This window comes from Poecilia reticulata, linkage group LG23, assembly GCF_000633615.1.
Source record: "Poecilia reticulata strain Guanapo linkage group LG23, Guppy_female_1.0+MT, whole genome shotgun sequence".
Lineage (NCBI taxonomy): Eukaryota > Metazoa > Chordata > Actinopteri > Cyprinodontiformes > Poeciliidae > Poecilia > Poecilia reticulata.
This window is the reverse complement of record NC_024353.1, coordinates 11,970,453-11,990,099: the sequence shown is the minus strand read 5'-3', so window position 1 is coordinate 11,990,099 and position 19,647 is coordinate 11,970,453. Positions and strand designations below refer to the sequence as shown.

The window sequence follows — 19,647 nt, the reverse complement described above, 5'->3', positions numbered from 1 at the left end:
ATATATATAGGCCTAACCCAAAAATAAAAACGGTGTTTAAAAAGATATTAGATGTGTTATCAGAACTGACATTTACTTGGTTTTTGTTTCCACCTAATATTCATGTTTTTATTAAAGTTTTCTATTATGTTTATTTAACTTTCAAGTTAATTTATTAATGATGACTCTTGACAGTTCATTTCCGTTTTTAATACCTTTCACGAGTTCTAGTCCAGTATTTGTTTATGTCATTAAAGCGAATGCATTTTCTAGGAAATGCAGTTTGGATTGACAAAAAAAATAGGACATGTATGGAAAGGAAACGTTCTTTTAAGTTCAAGCAAAAAAATGAACAAAGTTTTAATCCTGATGCTAGGAAAGTTGAGAGTAACCTGTTAGTTTACAATCAATTCTCTAAAAACTGTAAAACCATCATCTTCCAAAACCAAACCAGTTGGTGACATTTTTAATAAGTTGCGGAAATGTTTCAATAGATTTATAAACTGGAGAGAGAGAATAAAAAAACATGAGTGAGGCATTTCCTCAGAAAGATACAGTCTCCATTTTGGTCTGATTTGATTATGACTTGGCTGCACTTTACCATCTTGTTATTCATTAATTTCAGGACGTCTTTGTTTTGAATGTGTAAACTCTGTTTCCGAATATTAAACTGATCCACACGAAATGGACAGCGCACTCTGCACCGGATGCTTCAGCAAGTAAGACCTGAACTTATTCTCACTTACTGTTAAATAATTTGTACTTGTTTCTGATATATTACTGTTACACCCTCTTATATGCAGCATGCAGATGATAGAAACAGTATTATTTACTGTATTTATTTGAAAAGTTTTTCTTTGCACCTTTTTCTCTAGTTTGTTTGTGCAGAAGAATTGTTGAGCTGCAGACAATGATGAAAGTTTTGTTCCTCGTTCTGTGTTCAGGTAAGCATTGTTTTATTTGTCTTACTTTAAATCACATGTTTGTGTTTCAGCACAAAAATTTTTATCTTACAGGATTAGGGTACTTAAAATGCTAGCATTGTTTTTTTTTTTTTTTTTGTTGGATTAATTATACATTTTGCCTGCAGTAATTTTAGTCGCTTTCCCTTTAAGAACCGACTCATAGTGAAAATGTGCACAAACCAATGAACTTTGTAATCTACTATAGCACAAGAAACATAGAATATACATTGCATTTCATTTTATAGAAGTGAAGCTCCTGTAAACAAACTTATTTATAGTATATCATTGTCTTTTTGCAGGAATTTTGCAGTTTTCATTAGCTGCATACCGTCTGCGATACTTCAATAATTCAGAAGTGAGCCTGAACTGGACTGATGCAGAACAATACTGTGTTGAAGAGGGAGGATCATTACTGAGTCTGTATGATGAAGAGGATGAGAGGATGATGTTTAATTACACTAGCTGGTTTGAAGGACCTGGGTTTTGGCTTGGCCTGAAGAAGAAGGATAATGATGCTCTCTTTTGGTCAGATGGAGAAATCGTCAACTTTACCAAGTCAACAGTAAACGTTAGTGATGGAGATCAACTCTGTGAAGCTTTTAAAAACGGTTCATGGATGGGTTTTAAATGTTCAGAAGAAAAAGCTTTCATGTGTAAAAATGGTAAGTATAAGTCTGCATTTTCATTTTTCTGAAAAAAAAAATTTAATTGGCAACATTAAAGTTAAAGGAATATAAGTGTTGAGGGATAACGCATAGTAATAATTAGTAATAATTTAAAAAATGCAGGGTCATATTTTTATCATATTAATCAATACATAAGTAGCTTTAATAAAAACAAAATAAAAAAAAGAAAAGCTGGTTCTAAGCCAGATCCACTTGAACCACGTCAATCATCAAGACGTTAACATGGACATAAAAAGTAACAAAAAGGGAAAAAAGCTCGTTAAAAACAAAGAAGTGATGCGTTCATTTTACACTTACGATTTCAATAAATCTATAACTGTTCATTTCCTGTTATAAAATATATTTCTTATCAGTATTAGGGCTATCATCTAACAAGACAGCAATTGTAAAAAAAAATTGTAATATTTGTAAGTAGTGAGTAGTGAGTGAGAGTTGCTTCTTTCAGGGAAAATAGTTGTCCTCTTCAGAGTTAACCCACTTTATGTTGCATATAATGAAGACTTGCATAACACAGGTACACACTGAAAGCTGGAAAAAAATGTACTGATATACAAATTAGTTGAATTTTAAAGCGCGAACCTGCACTTAAAACACTAGTCATATATTATACCAAAGCATATTTGTATTTTGGTGAAACCCAAGTCAATATTTATCTTATGGATTGAACAGTTCAGTTTTATTCAATCAAGTTTATCATTTTGAAGTGTAAATTTACACACTTGCTCACTTGAATCTAATTTCTTTTTGTATTTTCTTTACCAGGTGAAAATTTCGTCCTTGTAGACGATGTTGAGAGAAACTGGTGCCAGGCGCTGCAACACTGCAGAACACATTTCAGCGATTTAGCGAGCATCATGGACGAACAGCAAAATGAAGACCTGAGACAAAAAAGTCTAGGAAAAACTGTTATGATCGGGCTTCAGCATGATAACTATGAACGGGCAGACAAAAGTTGTTCAACATTTAGAAATATTAGTAATAGTCCTGAATGTGTCTCTTTACATAACAATGGAAATGAGCTTACTTGGACACAACAAAACTGCGCTAATATAAAACCAGTCATTTGTTATAAAGGTTAGCTATAAATTTGATACATTTTCTGGCAAATATCGTTAGGCTTTATTGAGAAAATTTTGAAATGTTGTCATGCAGAATTAGAACAAATATGCACATTTTGATGAGATCATCTTAGACATTAATAAGCTAAGCAGTAAAGTTTCAAGAGAATATCAGTGCTATGTTATTGAGAAATAGTGCAACATAAATTTACCTTCTAGGCTCAATTCAGATCCAGTAAAGTAAAGTTTAACATGTCATAATTTGGAGTTTAATCAAATACACAAATACCAATCCCAAATGTTAAAACTGCATCATCTTATTTCCAGACACTGTCAGCACAATTTATGGACAAGCTAAAGATCAGCATGCAGCAAAGGGTTAAAAGAGTTGTGTTGATGATCTAGGCGAGCCTTTCACTTTCTGTGAGTTTTATTAGTGTTTTTTGTCTTCATTTTCAGGCCATGTGAGAGCCATAGTAATCAAGGAGCCCAAAACCTGGGAGGATGCGCTGAATTACTGTAAAGCCAGACATTCACGCTTTCTATTGATTGAGGATGAGGAGGACCAGGAAGCTGTCGGACAGTGGCTTAAATACACTGTCACTGGTTCTTTGAAGCGTTTGTGGATCGGTCTGAGGCAGAGTTCTGTCTTTGGGTTCTGGATTTGGAGTGACCGAATTGCGAACTATAAGAACTGGGAGAATGGAAAACAGCCTGAGATGCCTTTGTCCCATCACTGCGGTGTGATTGATGCTAAAACCTACAAATGGAACGATGAAGATTGTAATTTTAAGCTACCTTTCCTTTGTGAGGAGGATATAATATACATGAAGACCTAAAATTACAGCTTCATTCAGCAGTCGAAAGCCTAATGATGTCATGTTGCCATATCCATCCATCTGTCTGTTTCTCTCTCTCTGTTATTGGGGGGTTTGATTCTATGCTTAGGTGTTTTTTTTTATTATTTCATGTAATCAGTGTCTGAATTTGTATTTCCAAAAGCAATATTTAATCTGAATCAGTTCCGTATGTGAAATGTTTTGCCTTTTTTTTCTGTTGTGCAGTTTTTGACAAGAGACGCTTCCAAATCATATATTTAAAGTGATTAAAATGTAGATTTAAAAAAAGATTTCTGACAATCAGTGTGTCGTTTTTTTAAAAACTTATGCGCTATTGGACACAATAATACAGACACACTTTTCACATGCTCACAAAAGTTGTATTTGCTTAAAAAACACAAGAATGCTTGTTTTATGGCATCTGAGCTTTACATGCATTTCAGTTAGGAAACAAAGTTATGAGGAAATGTTACAAAAGCATGAAAAAGTTTGTTCACTACTTTGACTTTTATGTGTTTTCATAGCGCCTCTTAGTGATCCCTGCTTTCTGAGAATACAGAAAGCATACAGAATCTTCCAGATCAACAGTGTAGGCATTTACTTCTTATAAAAGTGTGTTTTCAAGCATGGAGAAAAATTAAGAGGCTGAAATTTACTCCTGCTTGAGATTTCTCTGTTGATGTAAGTTACTGCAAAATAGAGCAAGATGTTTGAATGGTTTAACTTTTTAATTATAGCTTCTTTTTTGGGGGGCGGGGGGGAAGTATTGTTTAAAGTGTGCTGGAGTGAATGGAAATGAACTTTGACCAACTCGGAGTTTGTTTAGTTAGATCGAAAGTTTGAGCCTGTCGTAAGGCTTTTTGAATCCCTTTTTGCAACATAGAAGCAGCTTTTTGTGGCACCAACACAATGGAAGGTCACAAGAATCCTACATGTGACATACATTTTTTTTTGTCATCATCAAAATGTTGCTACAAATGATTTATAAGAGCAATAAGGATTCCATCTCTCCGAATGCTCCGTCTGCAACATGGAGACAGACTCAGCTGTTATTTCCAATCTCTTAAAAATTAAAACAGGAAAACCAAATATGGACTTTCTAAAAGCTTAGTTGCTATGAAGTTTATTCCTGACAAATCCTTGAACACATTTGTACCAATCGGGCACGAATCAGAGCGTACAACCAAGAAATACATCCGACTAGGAGACCAACAGAAAGGGAGCATAAGAGCAGCAGATGGAGGGCGGGGGGGAAGTGAGAAGAGCAGCAAAGCCTGTCAAACTATTAATGTCATGTTGTGAGCCCGAGGCTCCCGGTGACACCGGAGATGAGTGGACGTGTTTAGCATAACGCGCCGCATGCGTGCACGGCCATAAACACCTGCCAGAGAACTCTGCAGCTACTAGCCATTCTGTGGCATTCTCTAATCACCGGTCTGAACTCTCCCTATTAAATACTCACAGATTCAGTGAAGCCTTTATTATCTGCAGTGGCTCACAGAGATATTGTTCTGGAGTGCCGAAGGTGGCGGTCAGTTTGACTTTTGACACACTGACCCGCGTTAATAGCTTTCATGTGTTCATGTCCCACTTGCACTACTACTATTAATGAAACACATTTTGCTGTTAGAACTGAAGCTTTGCTTCGGTAAAAGTGAAGCATTTCACTCAGAAAACCAGCCTGTCTGTATTTGGTGACCCATTGACGCTGCATTAAAGCGATGAAGGGTTGCTGAAATATTGCTCAGGATTAGACTTTTTAGTCCAGCACAATCTACAAGCGCTCAACTGGATTGAGACCTGATAAATTTGGGGGCTAAACTAATGCCATAAACTCATCACTCAACTTCTGAGATCTGCAGAGGATCTCAGAAGTTGAACCAATTTTGTTTTGTGGGTGTAAAAGTAATCTCCAAGTGAATGACGAAGCTCAACGTTTCCCAGAAGAACACTTTTCAATCTCACACTGTCTTCACTGGTTTGCATTTTAGTACCATCTGTCTCCTCTGTAAGCTTCATCCTTATGACAACATGATTCATTACAATGGCCCACCTTCTTCAGGTGCCAGTGCTTTCTGATTTGGACGAAGGTCTGGACACTGACCGGTATGCTGCTCCACAGCCCGGTACTCTGCAAACTTTGAAGCATTATGTATTCTAAAACTCTTCTCCCAGACGCACCAAGGAGCTTCTTCAGCAATCTGAGCAACAGCAGCTCATCTGTTAGACCAGGCCGGCTCCCCTCCTCCACGTTTCAATAAATCTATCTCTGGTTTACTACCATTCCTTCTTTGGACTGCTTTTGATACATACAGGGCACTTCAAAACTCAAAGACTCGAGGATGTTCATATATATGTATTTTATTTTAATTTCAAGTCTCAATTTCTGTGCAAAATGAATGTGGATGCAGTATGAAAATGAATGAATCCATAAGCCTTATTTTGTACTTGATCACTTATATTTTCCAGAACATTCAACCCGGCATGGGAAAAATATGCTGTTATTCGTTCATTAGTTTATCCAGCTAGAAACATTGATATAACATTGATATACATTGATATACATTTATGAAACAGTATTCATAAATTCATTTATGAAACAGTATTCACTTCGGCATGACAGATTAGTGCATTTAGTGGATTCTAAAAGTGTATTAGTTTTTAGTGACTCCTCTGTACCGGCCACTTGCCTGGGTGGTGCACTCTTTTGTAATTAGTATTCCAGTCTGAAACCTAACAACCTTTCATAAGGTTCCTGTTGCTAATGGCTAATTTCACTATATCTGCATCAGTAATGGCATTTTAGACGCGTCCGGTGCAAAGATCTCTAATTTAGAGTGGAAATTACCCATCAGACCCACCTAAGGGTCATGTAAGTTGAGTTGGTGCGGAGATGGACTGGTGGCTGTTTCTGTACTGATATTTGTGTGTATGTGCGCGCGTGTGTGTGTGTGTGTGTGTGTGTGTAGATCTTTAAAAATCTCTGCTGCCTGCACAATCCTTTGGCCCAGTTGTTATTCCTTGTTTCCTGTCTTCATTTTAGGTTTTTTTTTGTCGAGTACCTTTATTCAATTTTGGAAACAGTTGTTTTTATCCCCGCACCACTGTGTCTTACAAGAATCATTCTATGTCCAAAGTTATCCGACAAATCTATGTACATTAACACGAATCACCTGAAGGGAATGTTTTACAAGCAACAAATGTGTGTATTTTCAGATTCCAGATGTATTGATTTCCTCTTTGGCTGATATGAGAAAATAACTGTACCACAAAAACAGATGCAAGTTAGAGCAGAAATATAAAATAAAACAGATATGATATTGGCCGAGTTTTAGCAACAAAAGCAATACCTTAATGTCTCTTCATTGTAGTAAGTTTTGGAGGCATTTATTGAGGTTTGACCCCACATTTGACTCTTCAGTGTATCAAAGTCTACAATCAATTCATGTCATTGGAAAAAAATGTCAAATAATACCTTTATACCGCTCTTCTTGAGTTGTTATGATCTGGCCTTAGGCAATTTCTTTTGCACATTTTTAGCATTTTCTTGCAAGAACATACTGAAAAAAGTCGTATAAACTGCAAAGGGAACAATAAGTTAAAGCACAAATCAGGTTCTCATTTCAAACATGCCACAGAGAAACTACGAACTTTAAACACCTCAAATCGTTTAAAAGAAAAACAAAGAAGTATTCATATTGTTACAGAATATTTTTGGAAAACTCTTTGTTTGAAGTAATTTCAAAAACTGGAAAAAGTCTCTCTTTATTTTGGTAAAGATGCCTCACGTTGCTTCAAATGAATGCATGTGTTCGAGAATTTTGTATAAAAAATTCTGAACATGGTTTTTGACGTAACAATCTGTTGGTAAAATTTAGGTGATCAGCATCACAAAGGTCCTCTGTAGCATCAGAGGGCCAAAATTTATAAACACACAATTTGAAAGCAAGATAGCTACTCAAACTAAGCGACAAGAGGCTCGGTTGTTCAGAGGAAATTATGTATATACACACATTCAGGCAGAAATCTGGTATGCGGACTTAAGAGCCATCCATGTTCTACCCCCTGCAATGCCTCTGGTTGCTGATCCTCTGCAGAGCAGACTGCAAGTTTTTATATGCCACCTGAATGGCCTCACATTTTGCTTCCCAATCCTTACTCCAGTATCCTTCAAGTAGTTCTCCATATTGTTCCCTCTGCCTTTCATTGGCTTCCTGAATGCCCACCCTTCAAAGCAGCGGAGCAGTGAATTGTAACATAATGATCTGCTTGGAGACTTCAGAAATCAGCAGTAGATTGGCCTTACAGTAGCATTGCTAGTGTAGTTTCTATCAAACTCAGTTCTTTCCCTTAGTTTGGCTTCGGAGGGGTCAGAGATTTCCATCTGGATCGTTGTTTTTTTTTCGTAGGTCACAGACAAAAGATTTCAAACTGCAGCAGATATTATACAAAAATATATACACTGCTCAAAAAAATAAAGGGAACACTTAAACAACACAATATAACTCCAAGTAAATCAAACTTCTGTGAAATCAAACTGTCCACTTAGGAAGCAACACTGATTGACAACGGGGACCCTCGTCGGGTCAATCAGTGTTGCTTCCTAAGTGGACAGTTTGATTTCACAGAAGTTTGATTTACTTGGAGTTATGTTGTGTTGTTTAAGTGTTCCCTTTATTTTTTTGAGCAGTATATATAACATATATATTTGGAATGCTTGGAAACAATTACGGTACAGTATTGTTTTGTAAGAGCCGAGGATGAATTTTCCCTGCTTTACACTTGTTGCAGACTTTACTGACCGAGATGGGGGCAACACGATGAGGAGAACAATTTGATCAAACCTAACAGATGTTTCTGAAAATATTTTACAAAAAACATTGAATCTCCTAGCCCTGCTGCAGATGAAAGTTTGGTTCTCCACTTGAGGCATAGACAGCAGTACGGGGACTTTTCTCTTGGCAGAGGAGTTTTGTGTGGGCTTGAAAGAGCGCTGTTGGTAGCATTGATTTATGTGGATTCTAACACATCTCCAGTGGCTTTTGTCCATAATAATCAGACTTCCTAATGCGGCATTTTTAACATTTAAAAACAGATTCATCCATTTTCTTTCTAGATTTCTAACTCGTTCTACCATCTTTCCGTGCACAATTTTCCCGCAGACATTTCTTCTTTAACGAGACACAACACACATCAGCAAATCCTATTAACATTCACAAACTCCACTCCCCTCTTTGACCTGACCAGGGTGCCAAACTCAGAGAACTTTGGGAGAAGAACTGTAGACATACTGATTGTGTTTCTTTGGCCTTTTGACTCCTTCAGTCCTAATAATCATCTACAGTACATACTTCATTGACCAATTAAAATTTGTTCCTGACAATTAGGATCGGTAGTGTACAAAGTTACAGAGGCACATCATTCCTTAACATTTCAATTTTTTATTCTTTTCCCTCCTTCAACCATATCCTAAAACCTTTAGCTTCCTCCAGTGGTAACTTGTTTGCTTGCAGGTTTACTCCCCCCAGGAGCAGGCATAAAAACGTACCATCATACGTTTTCCCAGACCAACAGATTTACCAGTGAAAGTGATCCTTTTAGCACCTCCGAGAAGTTAATTCCATCACCAGCAGAGCATGAATATTTGAAACGTTTTGGCAAACAGCAGCTAACAACCCAGAGCAGGTTGTCCTCAGTGCCAACACGATTGGGTAAAATAGATAAAATTGCTGTGGATATCGAGAGGCAATTGTTTGAGAGGCTTAGTGAGGCCCTGCTGGGTTGTCTTTCAAATGGCTGAGTCCACAGATGCTTCAAAAGCCTGGCAATTTTATCAATATAGGAAACTTTAAGAAGAATTTTCCCTAATCCAAAACACCATTACAGGGTTGTGGTAATTGTGCTGAACAGCAGTCCTTATGAGGATATTTAATAAAATAAAACACAGCCATCGAAACAGTAGCTCACTGTAATGTGCCAATGCAGTGGAACCCCTGGAACTAATGCTAATTTCATCTAATCATTGTCTTGTCTTTCTATATCTAATTGGATGGGGAAAAAAGTTTGACAATAAACTTCCATCTAAATACCAGTTCAAATCTCCCCATCAAACACCAGTTCATCAGTTAGGGCAGATTAGAAAAACCAGTTAAACCTAATAGTCATTTTTACTCTGAGGACCCAGGACCAGGGAGAACATTCAAGCCTCATCCAGAAAAAAAAACCCCTCAGGTCAGAATGTGAACCTAAAGGCAACAGCGCTACCATGCAGCCGTTTGCCAATCAACTTTTATATATTATTGGCTTCTTTGAATTTTACATGCAATCAGATTCTGCCCTGACTTTCAATTTAAAAAAGAAAACTGTTTTCCCTTACAACTGTACCTTATCTCGGTTCCTCCTTATTACGGCTCTGTCTTCATATCAGATAAATGATTTAACAATATGGGCAGCTGTAGATTGTGATTCAAGTCGTTTTATTGGAAAATGTAAAATAAGTCCACAAAATGAATTGGCTTCACTTTTGAGGCAGTGAAATTGCAAAAATAGATGAGTTTTTGCCATTATTTTATTTTTTATTTTTATTTTTTTGCACTGGTCTACATTATCCACAGTTGCAACAAAAGACACCATTTCATATTTTCTCACATTTCAAGTCTACATACTGCGAAACATTTTATTGCATGTGATAGACCAACACAAACTAGTGCATATTGTGATTTGGAGGGGAAATTATCCATACATACAGCAATCTTTACAAATAAAATCTGAGAAGTGTGGAGCCATTTAATATTTCTATTAAATGGCTTTGGTTCAAGACGATTGTATGAATTAAAAATAAAAATTGTTAGTAGACCTACACCAAACTAGCAGGGAGATTCAAATGGCTGCAAGTCGCTAATAAATCTAATGATTTATTCAGTCAGTAAGGCTTTTCAATATGGAGTAGTTTGAGGATTTGTAAAGCTTACACATACTGTAAATGCAGAGATGTTTGATACTCTGTGACACCCCTGTATATTTCTTCAGTCGCTGGTGCAGAAGTGATGGTGAACGACCTCAGATAATAGAGGAAAAATGAAGTCGGCATCAAAGATCTTTCTTCAAAGGATTCTTGGCTCGTCTGCTTTCTTTGACCACTCCTTTACCGAGGGCAGGACAGTGAGTCAGTTACATCATAAAAAATGAGACTGTGGCTGCAGGTCTCTTTGACATTTCTTGACGGGTTACTAACCACACTCGCAAAGTTCAGTTTCTGTTCTTGCCCAGTCAGAAGTGAGTGCTTAAGTCCCTTTTTCTTCTAGCCCAGTGTGTGTGTGCGTGCGTGCGTGCGTTCGTGTGTGTGTGTGTGCGTGAATTAGCAATGCCTTTTATTTTTTCTCTGGAGTGTTGCTCTTTTTGTCTTGTTTTCATTCTGTTATGTCTCAAGTTTCCTTTGATCAGATTCAGATTTTTCAAAAATGTAGTTTTGTTTTGCTTTTGTTTTCTATTTTTTTTTTTTTTTTAGCATTCATGTTTTTATTCCCTCTGAGTAAAGCTCAGACTTCCTACACATTTTTTAAATATCAAATTTTATGTTTCCAAGTTCTCCGTCCTTATAATCTTATTTGGTGTGAAAAATGCATTTCCGCACAAAACTATAGATGCAAAGACGGATAGTTGGATGGGTGGATAAAAAGGACGGACAGATGTGTATAGAGTAAGCTGATAGTCAACAAATTGATATTGAATAAACAGATGGATGAATAACTTTAAGTAATAGGATAATGAATAAAGTCTGGCTGTACAAATACTTTTTCCATTCTTTCTACGCTGATCTTGACCTTGACCACTGGTCTTAAACTGAACGCTAAGTGAAGTGGACTCGGTAATTAAAAGGTGGAGTAACCAACTCCGTCCTGCTCCTCCCTCTGTGCAGAGTTAGTGCCGGGCGGATTAGCTCAGGTCTTAGTCGTGCCTCACCACCTGCTGTGCGATAAGCATAATGATTTCTCTCACCATAATCATTGTAGCATTTACTCTGATTTCTGTAGTGCCGTGGTGGCGCGGAGCAGCACATTGTGTGAATGGTGTCTCCCAGGCGGGTTATGAATAGAAATGTAAAGCTCCCAGTCTGACACTGTGCTATCGAATCGCTCTTTCTGCCCTTTTCACAAATTCGCACACGCAGCCACACACTCGGCCCTCCTAATCACGCTGCAGAAGCAGCAGGAGTCAGCGGTCTAACAGTCCTGATAGATGTTGCCCTCTCACACCTCATCTGAGTTGGTCGAGAGAAGGAGTCCTATCACTGTGTGGCTCTATCCATTATTGATTAGTGAGGGCAGCAGGAGCATGTATCTGAGTGTGTGTGTGTGTGTGTGTGTTGGTGGAACCTGGATGTAAAGAGTGGCACGGAGGCAGTTTATGAACAAACAAATGGAAAAGACGCAGAGGAGCAACAATAAGGAAGAACAACCACCAGTCACTACTTAGCATTTTAAATGCTGTCATGCTGTGGAAGATGTTCAATAGTGGCATCTAGCAGCATCTGATCCAGATTTCAAGCTTTCTCATATTATGTGTGTTATCTTTATTATGTGTGTTATCTTACCGTCAGAGGAATGTGGGAAAAACTGCAGGAAGTCCAGGTTCAGATGGAGCTTATTTCCCAGGATTACATGATTGGGATTGGTAAATAATAGTAATAATAAAGATGTGTTAGGTATGACTTGAAATTGTTTCGGGGTCTAATTTTCAGAAAGTCTTTCCAGTGTTTTAGCGTAATCTGGACTGCATTTGAGTGTTAGTTTTAAACACAAAGGTGTTTTTTTATATACAGTATATAAATGGAATTGTCATTTTTTTGAAAACAAAAAAAAATAGTGCTTTTTATTTATTTTTATGCATTTAAAAATAATCCTAAAACCGCAACATCTGGACTGGTAAAGTATGCAATAGGACATTCTAGACTAAATTCAAATGCCCTACTACACAGTCTTTAATTTGTCAATGTTTTTAAGTTTCTTTGCTCTTGCCAGAAGCAATTTTATTAAACAGAAATGGGGATGTATCCTGATGTGGTAATTATTTTAAAAAGTCATTGAATGAAACCTGTTTGATCAGTTCAACACAGACGGATTTCAAGTCTTTTCATTCTGATTAGAATAATACATCAGACCGATACAAAAGTGTGGCCTTCGTGAGAAGTATTTTTAAATCTTTTTAAATGTCACTTTCACAATGTGCTTTTAATGTGACAGATGAGACTCACTGGAACTCATATTCTAATTCTTTCAATGTGGCTGCATGTCACCTTAAGAAAAGTTTAGAAAAAGAAAAAAAAGTTCTGACAGGTTTATGGATCTTAACTTACTTTTAAGTCAATTGCTCCAGTATTTTCAAATGTGTCGACTCTATCCTATCTATTTAGCTGAGGCCAATGAAGATGGATATTTTGATATTTAGGTTATGTTAATCAGAGGAAAACAATCAATATTTTTAGGGAGACAGTTTTTCGTTTAACCGAGTTGGTAAGAGAGAGAGAGATTCTCTGTTTGAAACATTTGAAGAAGGCAAATAAGAGCGTTTCCCAAATGTTTCACTGTTCTCTAATATGAGCACAGTGAGATGTTGCCTTGATTAAGGCTTCCTCTAAGCAAAACAAGTGCAAAGATGCACTTTAATGACAGATGTATTAACATGCGAACGTTGAATCTATAGGAATAGCCTGAGGAAGCTACTCCAGAATGAAAAGTGCTTCCAGCTTTTGCACAGATTAGATTTCACAAGGCATCACACTGTAGTTCACCTCGGATAAAGTTTGCTTACGGCAGTCGTGCTAATATCGCCAAATAATTAGGTAGTAATTTATTGATGTCATCTTTCATTTTGACACCATGTGACTTTGACTAATGAAGCTCATCTCTGAGCAGCATCAAGGGAGGACGCTTGAAGACATGATAAAAGTCTTTATGAATAGCTTTTCATTGATTAGGTGTATGGAGACTTCAGTAATGCATTAATACAACAAAATTAGATGTTTAAAGCAGAACAGAACTTCAGTTAGTTATGCATCATAAAACAGAAAAATAAACATTTTTTATTTGCATATTTCCACCATGAGGCAAACACAAGAAAAATTCTTGCTGTGCAATTTGCAAGCAGATGGTGGTATGCAATAGGAGTTGAAATATTCCCGTCTCCCAGCAGAAATCATTGCAAAACCCTGAGATCACAACTACATGCAACTTTTAGTTGCATCCGTGCTCCACCAAAACTGAATCAGATAATTGAATTACCTCTTTAGCGTAAGAGGATTTTTTTTTTAAATTTCCCAGGAGTGCAGGATCGGAGACCCTTGACCTGGATCAAGGTTGTGAAACTCTACAAGTTCAATATTCTGCAGTTTCTTTTAACGTGACCTTGTTCTAACTCATCTTATTTTAAGTGGTCAGATTGCCTCCTGTTCAATGGAAACTAAGCAATGAACCAAACATTGAACTCAGGAAGCTGTTCTGAAGAGGTAGTAGAGTTCCTAGATCCATCTTCCTGAGTTACAGTAGAGGAGTACTGTTCTGTTCAGACAAAATTGTTGCATGAATAAATGCAGTTGGATCAAATGAGAGACTCAATTTTTCTTGTTTGAGACTGTGGAACACTATCTGCATTAATCTAAAAGCTTTTTACAGATCTTTTCATGGTGCTGTTGTTGTGAAACAGAAGGGTTGGATGGTAAAAGTAAAGTAAATTCCTTTGATAGAAGATGTAAATGTTGAAGCATGAATTTGTTGTTTCACAGTGGGATATGTGCTACATTATTTCTTGACCTTTGGTTACCAAGCAACTGGACTGATCCGAGAAAATTATAAGGACTCACAGTATGCCAAGTTAACTATGCACACATTGTGTGTAACAGTGGGGATAGTTTGCATAAATTCTTCATATATCCAGCTACACATTCAGACTGTTTTTTTATTTGCTTTCATGCTATCATTGAATCTCCATTTTTGTGGAGTTTGCCCAGCAGAACATAAATTGAATTATTCCAACATGCAGAATTTTCCTGGAGCTGATGAAATCCCTCCTCTCACCGCCGCAGCATAAACAATCGCTCTGTATTCTGCGGTGCTCACACTCACACCCTCGACAGCTAACTCTGTGACACACCCAGCAGGCATGGCATGACATGACCAATCACCGGGACTGCAGCAAGATTCCTTTTGGCACTTTCTGAATGGCTTTCCTGAAAAGGGGAGCAGAGAAGCACCATTTCAACCATTAGATGAAATGCCTTGACGGGGTAAGGGCAGAGGAGCGGGTTTATGTGTATAAAAGTGTGGCTTCACAATGGACAATTGTTCGGGGCCATTCATTTTTCAGAATCAAACACCATTACATTGATAGGTTCGGGGCATTTTGAGGTGTAGCTTATCTGACGGCTCGATTTCTTTGGGTATTTTCTTACCTTTTTTTTTTTTTTAATCCAATCTCTGACCTTCTGGGTGCGTTTCAGGATATTTAAATGGTTTGAGGTGCAAATGAAATGGCGGGCCTCATCAGCATGTATGGGCTACACATGAAAATATGCAAGTCCCAAGTTATAGCAAAAGACATTAAGGTGATTAAGGCAAAAACATCTGAGGTGGACAACATTTCTTTCACTGTTGTCATGTTAGTATCTCAGATCTATAGAGGAATAAAAACGTTGACCTTCACTGTCATCTGACTGGAAGATTAATTGCTGTAAAAAAAATATTGAATTCTTAGATGTAAGAATAACTTTTTAATAACTTCACAGCTGGCTTTAAAGCAGCTACTAGATACCTACGGCTGCAGCTGGGATGCTATATCGTAAATACATTTTATATATTAACAATAAAGCACCAACTGGCGTGTATGATGAGTGTGAGGGTTCAGTACTACAGACTGATCTGTGTAGACATTTCAACTGTTTTTGTTGCTTGTAAAGGAAAGACTTGAAAATTTCTCAAGAAATGTAAAAGTTGCCTGCCAAAGCGTGCATGTCGGTTGGAAGCCAACGTTCTGATCTAACCCGAGTCATGGGTACTGATGCCAAAAGTTAGCAACAATGCTAAGGTTAAACAAAATGTAGTGCTTAGCATCTGTATTATCACAAGCATGTTGACGAACATGGGTGTAATTCATTCAGTGAAACATAGCTATCGCATCAAAACTGAGCTAAAATAGTTTATTTAGCTGTAAAGCTAATGTTACCATGAGGCCACTGGCATGTGGAGCAACTAGCATTTTGACTCTACTCGTAGGATGTGTGTTATCACTAACACATTACCTAACACTGACTTAACTAAAATTAGCCAAAATGATAAGGTTAGCTTTAATCCTGTCAGTGGCATGTGGAGTATCACCAGCCTGTTGACTTAATTGACTTAGTCCATTCAGTATGATAAACATAGCTAATAAATAAAAAAAAATGCTAAAATGCTTATTTTAGGTAGAATGCTAAACTCTACATGTTATCAGTAGCATGTAGAACTAATGTTCATTACTATATAAAGCTTAGCTTTTATATAAAAATTAGTTAAGATGCTAATGTTAGCTTAAATGCCACTTTTAGTTTGTAGATTATCACTAGCATGTTGACCTACTAGCATCTTGTTTTCTATCTACTGTTCTAAGCCCATTTCCAATTATAATTATTTTTTATCTTAATATATATGCAATATTTATGCCCTCATATGAGGGCTGTACATCCAATGACTACTCCCCTGTGAATCTTGGTTGTTGCTAAGTCTAGGGGACCCGAGAGATGAAATTAGTTTCTTGTGAATCAGAAGGTGAAGGACAGCTGATGCAGGCTAGGATAGGCATAAGTAATGATGAGACACTTGAACTGAAGCTTGGAGTGGTGAGCAGAGCATAAAGAGCAATTAAAAATGAGCCCTGAATTAGAGGCCTTTATTCTTCTCCCATAAATCATGTGATCGATGATGGTTGGCTCCCAATCCAGACACACGGCTTCAGCTGGTGATTTACTCCTGGATTTGCTCTGGAGTATTTTATTGTTTGTTTTTTTTAATAAAAATGTTATTAAAAATGATAATTTCTACTTTTTGTTTAATTCGTCATCGATGTATCTTACCCAATTTAGACTTTAATGGGTAACAGTAACAAAAACTCCACATTTTCCAAGATTCAGTGCTCAGTTATCTGCGCTCTGTTTCTTTTCAGATTCAAAGTATCATTGATTGTGGGGGGAAAAAAAGAACACGACTGCTCAAAATTGAAGGTAATTTATCTGTTCTGACGGTACTTCAGAGCAACAAGCATGGCAATGGCAAAAACCGAGTTAAAACCGAGTCAAAGTAGTTACACCACGCTGCAGTGGGCCCAATGTTTTACCACAAAACCTGCTGACCTAGAGCTGGCACATGGCGCTTGCGTCAACGCTCAGACATTGCCATTGATGCCGAGACGTGGTTTAGATTTAGCTTGCTAGCACATGACAGTGGAGACAATCGTGACCTCCACAACTCCCGATTGCGCTCTGCAGTAATAAAAGACACTGACGTGGCTCTGTGATGTGCCAACGCAAGAAATTTGCAGTCGGCTTTATTTTTATAATCGACGACATCAGTTATGTTCACAAATCGATGGAGCCCTTATTGGTTGTCTGAAAGCATTTTGTTTCTCTGCTGAATCATCTAGTCTGTCTAAACAATATTTCTTTACAATCTTGAAGAACTGAGAGAGCAAAGAAATGGGTGATTTGTAAAATTGTGTCTTTTACTTTATTTTTGATTGTAGTACAAGTCTAATTTTCCTGTTTTGTTTTTTTTGTTTTCATTTCATTGCATATTTGTTTCTTTAATCTATTCTTTATTTGGAGTCTGTGCCAAAAAGTGTGGATTCAAAATTATACTTTTTATCTTTTATCTCCAGAGTAAAGCTCACTGAGAAGTTTGCTAGTATATCTATTTTTCCCCCATTGTCCTGTCCCATTGGATTTTGACATATTAGTAGTAATCTGTTGCTATTCCATGAGAAATCTGTATTAGAGATCTGAAGCTGGAGTTTATGAGTTAAAAACTTATCCAGATCTCCTTTTTTTAAAATCTCCAGCTACATTCTGAGAACTAAATAAAAAAAAATGTTCAGTAATAAAAATATATCTGCAAGGTTTTTGAACTAAAAGGTTTTCATTTAAATTTCCCTCTGAATCCTTTAATACCTTCATCACTCGCATCTAGCATTTACTGACAAAAAGGCAAAGTTCAAACCAGTAAAATCTACAGGCGAGGGCAGGTTGTCATGAGACGAGTTGACTTCCTCTTGAGCTGGCTGACAGCTAATAATCTCTTTAGTAGCTTTTCCCTGGCCCAAAAGCAGCATGGTTAGTCTTCAAGGCTGCTTGCAGACTGAAACAGTTCAACGAGCGTGATGTTTCTTCTCTATTCGCCTGCAATGCGGGTCAAGCACCTGCTGATGTCTGACTTGAACCTATTGACCTGCAGTGCGATGCACAACAGGTAAAGCACTTTAAGCTGCGGTCACTGCAGAATTTCCTTCATCACTCAAAGAGGAAAACTGCCAAAACATGAGGAGAAACACACGGTGCAAACATGTCGCTGGTGATTAAACTGAACAAATCCAGGTGCGCGTGTCAATGTGACGCATTCATTCAACCCTGACACAGTAAAAGTCAGACCAGTTACACTTAATGTAGTGTTTATTTTGAATGCTGTCCTTTTAAATTAAGCTAAAAAACATGCATTTTTCCCCCCAACTTTGTTAATATTTAAAGTGGTTTTAATTTTACGCTTTTCTACTTCTAATTTTCATGATCTACTGAAAATTAGAAGTAGATGATTGTGATGATAAACTAACGCGTTAAATTCAAGCTTTTCCTTCTGTCCTGTTTCCCATGTGAGCCACTGGGAAAATTAACTATCTGCCCCTTTTTAGATTTTGTCTTGGCAGTGTGACTTTACCCCATTTATTATGGATGAGAAAACAAAACCCAATTTCTAAATCACACTCAGTTTATATTGAGAGAAAACTCAACTCGCAAGTTAAGTTTTCTTCCCTAACTCCAGTCATTGCTACCTTACACTGACACTGAAATCAGACTTCCTTCCACTTTTATATGAACAAAAAAATATATTAAATGGAAATTTGGTTAAATCACTGCACAGTCTTCAGTATTTTAGACAGAAATATGTATAGGACTTTGGTGCTACCACTGTTGCGGTGCGGTTCTAAAAGGTTACGGAGAGACTGTGAGGGTTTGCCAATTCTGAGTTGTCACTTTTGTGGTATTAACTAATTTCAATATTACATTTTCCTAATTTTGGATGCACAGAAATTTTGAATAAAAATACAAATGTATAAAACATAAAAATTTAGTAATTAGAAAGCTAGTTTACTTTATTTGACAGCCTCTTTAGCCACTCATTCTCTTTCTCCTCAACTTGGCCTAATCATTCTTTGAAAGGTCGGCATCAGAAACTGCAACAAAGTCAACTAATGTACCGCGCGACAAGGGAAAGCAACAAAGGCAGAAACACACAGATGCGATGGAGGACAAGATTGTGCATCGGCTCAATTTCCACTGTCAAGCAACTCACTGGAAAAGTGGAGTCTGAAAAGCAATTACGTTTATCATCGGGGAGACATACGGGTGATTTAAAATTATTTTCTATTGTCAAGCACATGGAAGCAGAAATGTCTTTCTCGCAGCTGGACCGAACAAATGAGCTGGAAAGAAATCAGTCATGTTTTTTTTTTTTTGAAAGTTTGCTTTTATTTCCTGAAACTTTGTTCTTGTAGCATTTTTTTTTCTCTAACCCATTTTTTAAGGATATTTTCTGTACTTTACGTCACGTCCTTCTGCATCTTAACGCATAACTAGGTCACATGAATTTATAGAGGTGTTTGTTTTGCTAAAGTACACTATTTTTAAAGCATCTATTAGCAGAGGTGAGTCATTCCCAGTTGGTGTGGCAGACACCTTTGGGTGTTTGCCACACCTAAACTCAGTGGTGGTAGTCAGGTGCACAACATGTACATCTGCTCTTACTGTGGCCTGTAATCAGTGAGGCGGAGACGTACAATTAGAACACGGTAATTAAAAATGCCTCGCGGTAATCACAGTACTAGA

The 19,647-nt window shown here is 37.3% G+C and overlaps 1 protein-coding gene across 5 annotated transcripts in view; it reads left to right on the top strand.

Moving 5' to 3' along the window:
* The window catches only part of LOC103459423 (secretory phospholipase A2 receptor-like), a 247,926-nt gene that overhangs the window by 212,560 nt on the left and 15,719 nt on the right, over positions 1-19,647 (top strand). For 3 of the 5 annotated variants that reach the window (XM_008400949.1, XM_008400950.1, XM_008400951.2), the window contains exons 5-9: positions 605-698; positions 855-923; positions 1,244-1,606; positions 2,393-2,704; positions 3,148-3,767. The exons of 1 other annotated variant lie outside the window; for it this stretch is intronic. In XM_008400949.1, the coding sequence (XP_008399171.1) occupies positions 890-923; positions 1,244-1,606; positions 2,393-2,704; positions 3,148-3,527 (1,089 nt within the window). In that variant the 5' untranslated portion in view covers positions 605-698; positions 855-889 and the 3' untranslated portion in view covers positions 3,528-3,767. Of the gene's footprint in view, positions 1-604; positions 699-854; positions 924-1,243; positions 1,607-2,392; positions 2,705-3,147; positions 3,768-19,647 lie in introns of those variants that run through there. One more of the 5 variants, XM_017302837.1, reaches the window with a different exon arrangement.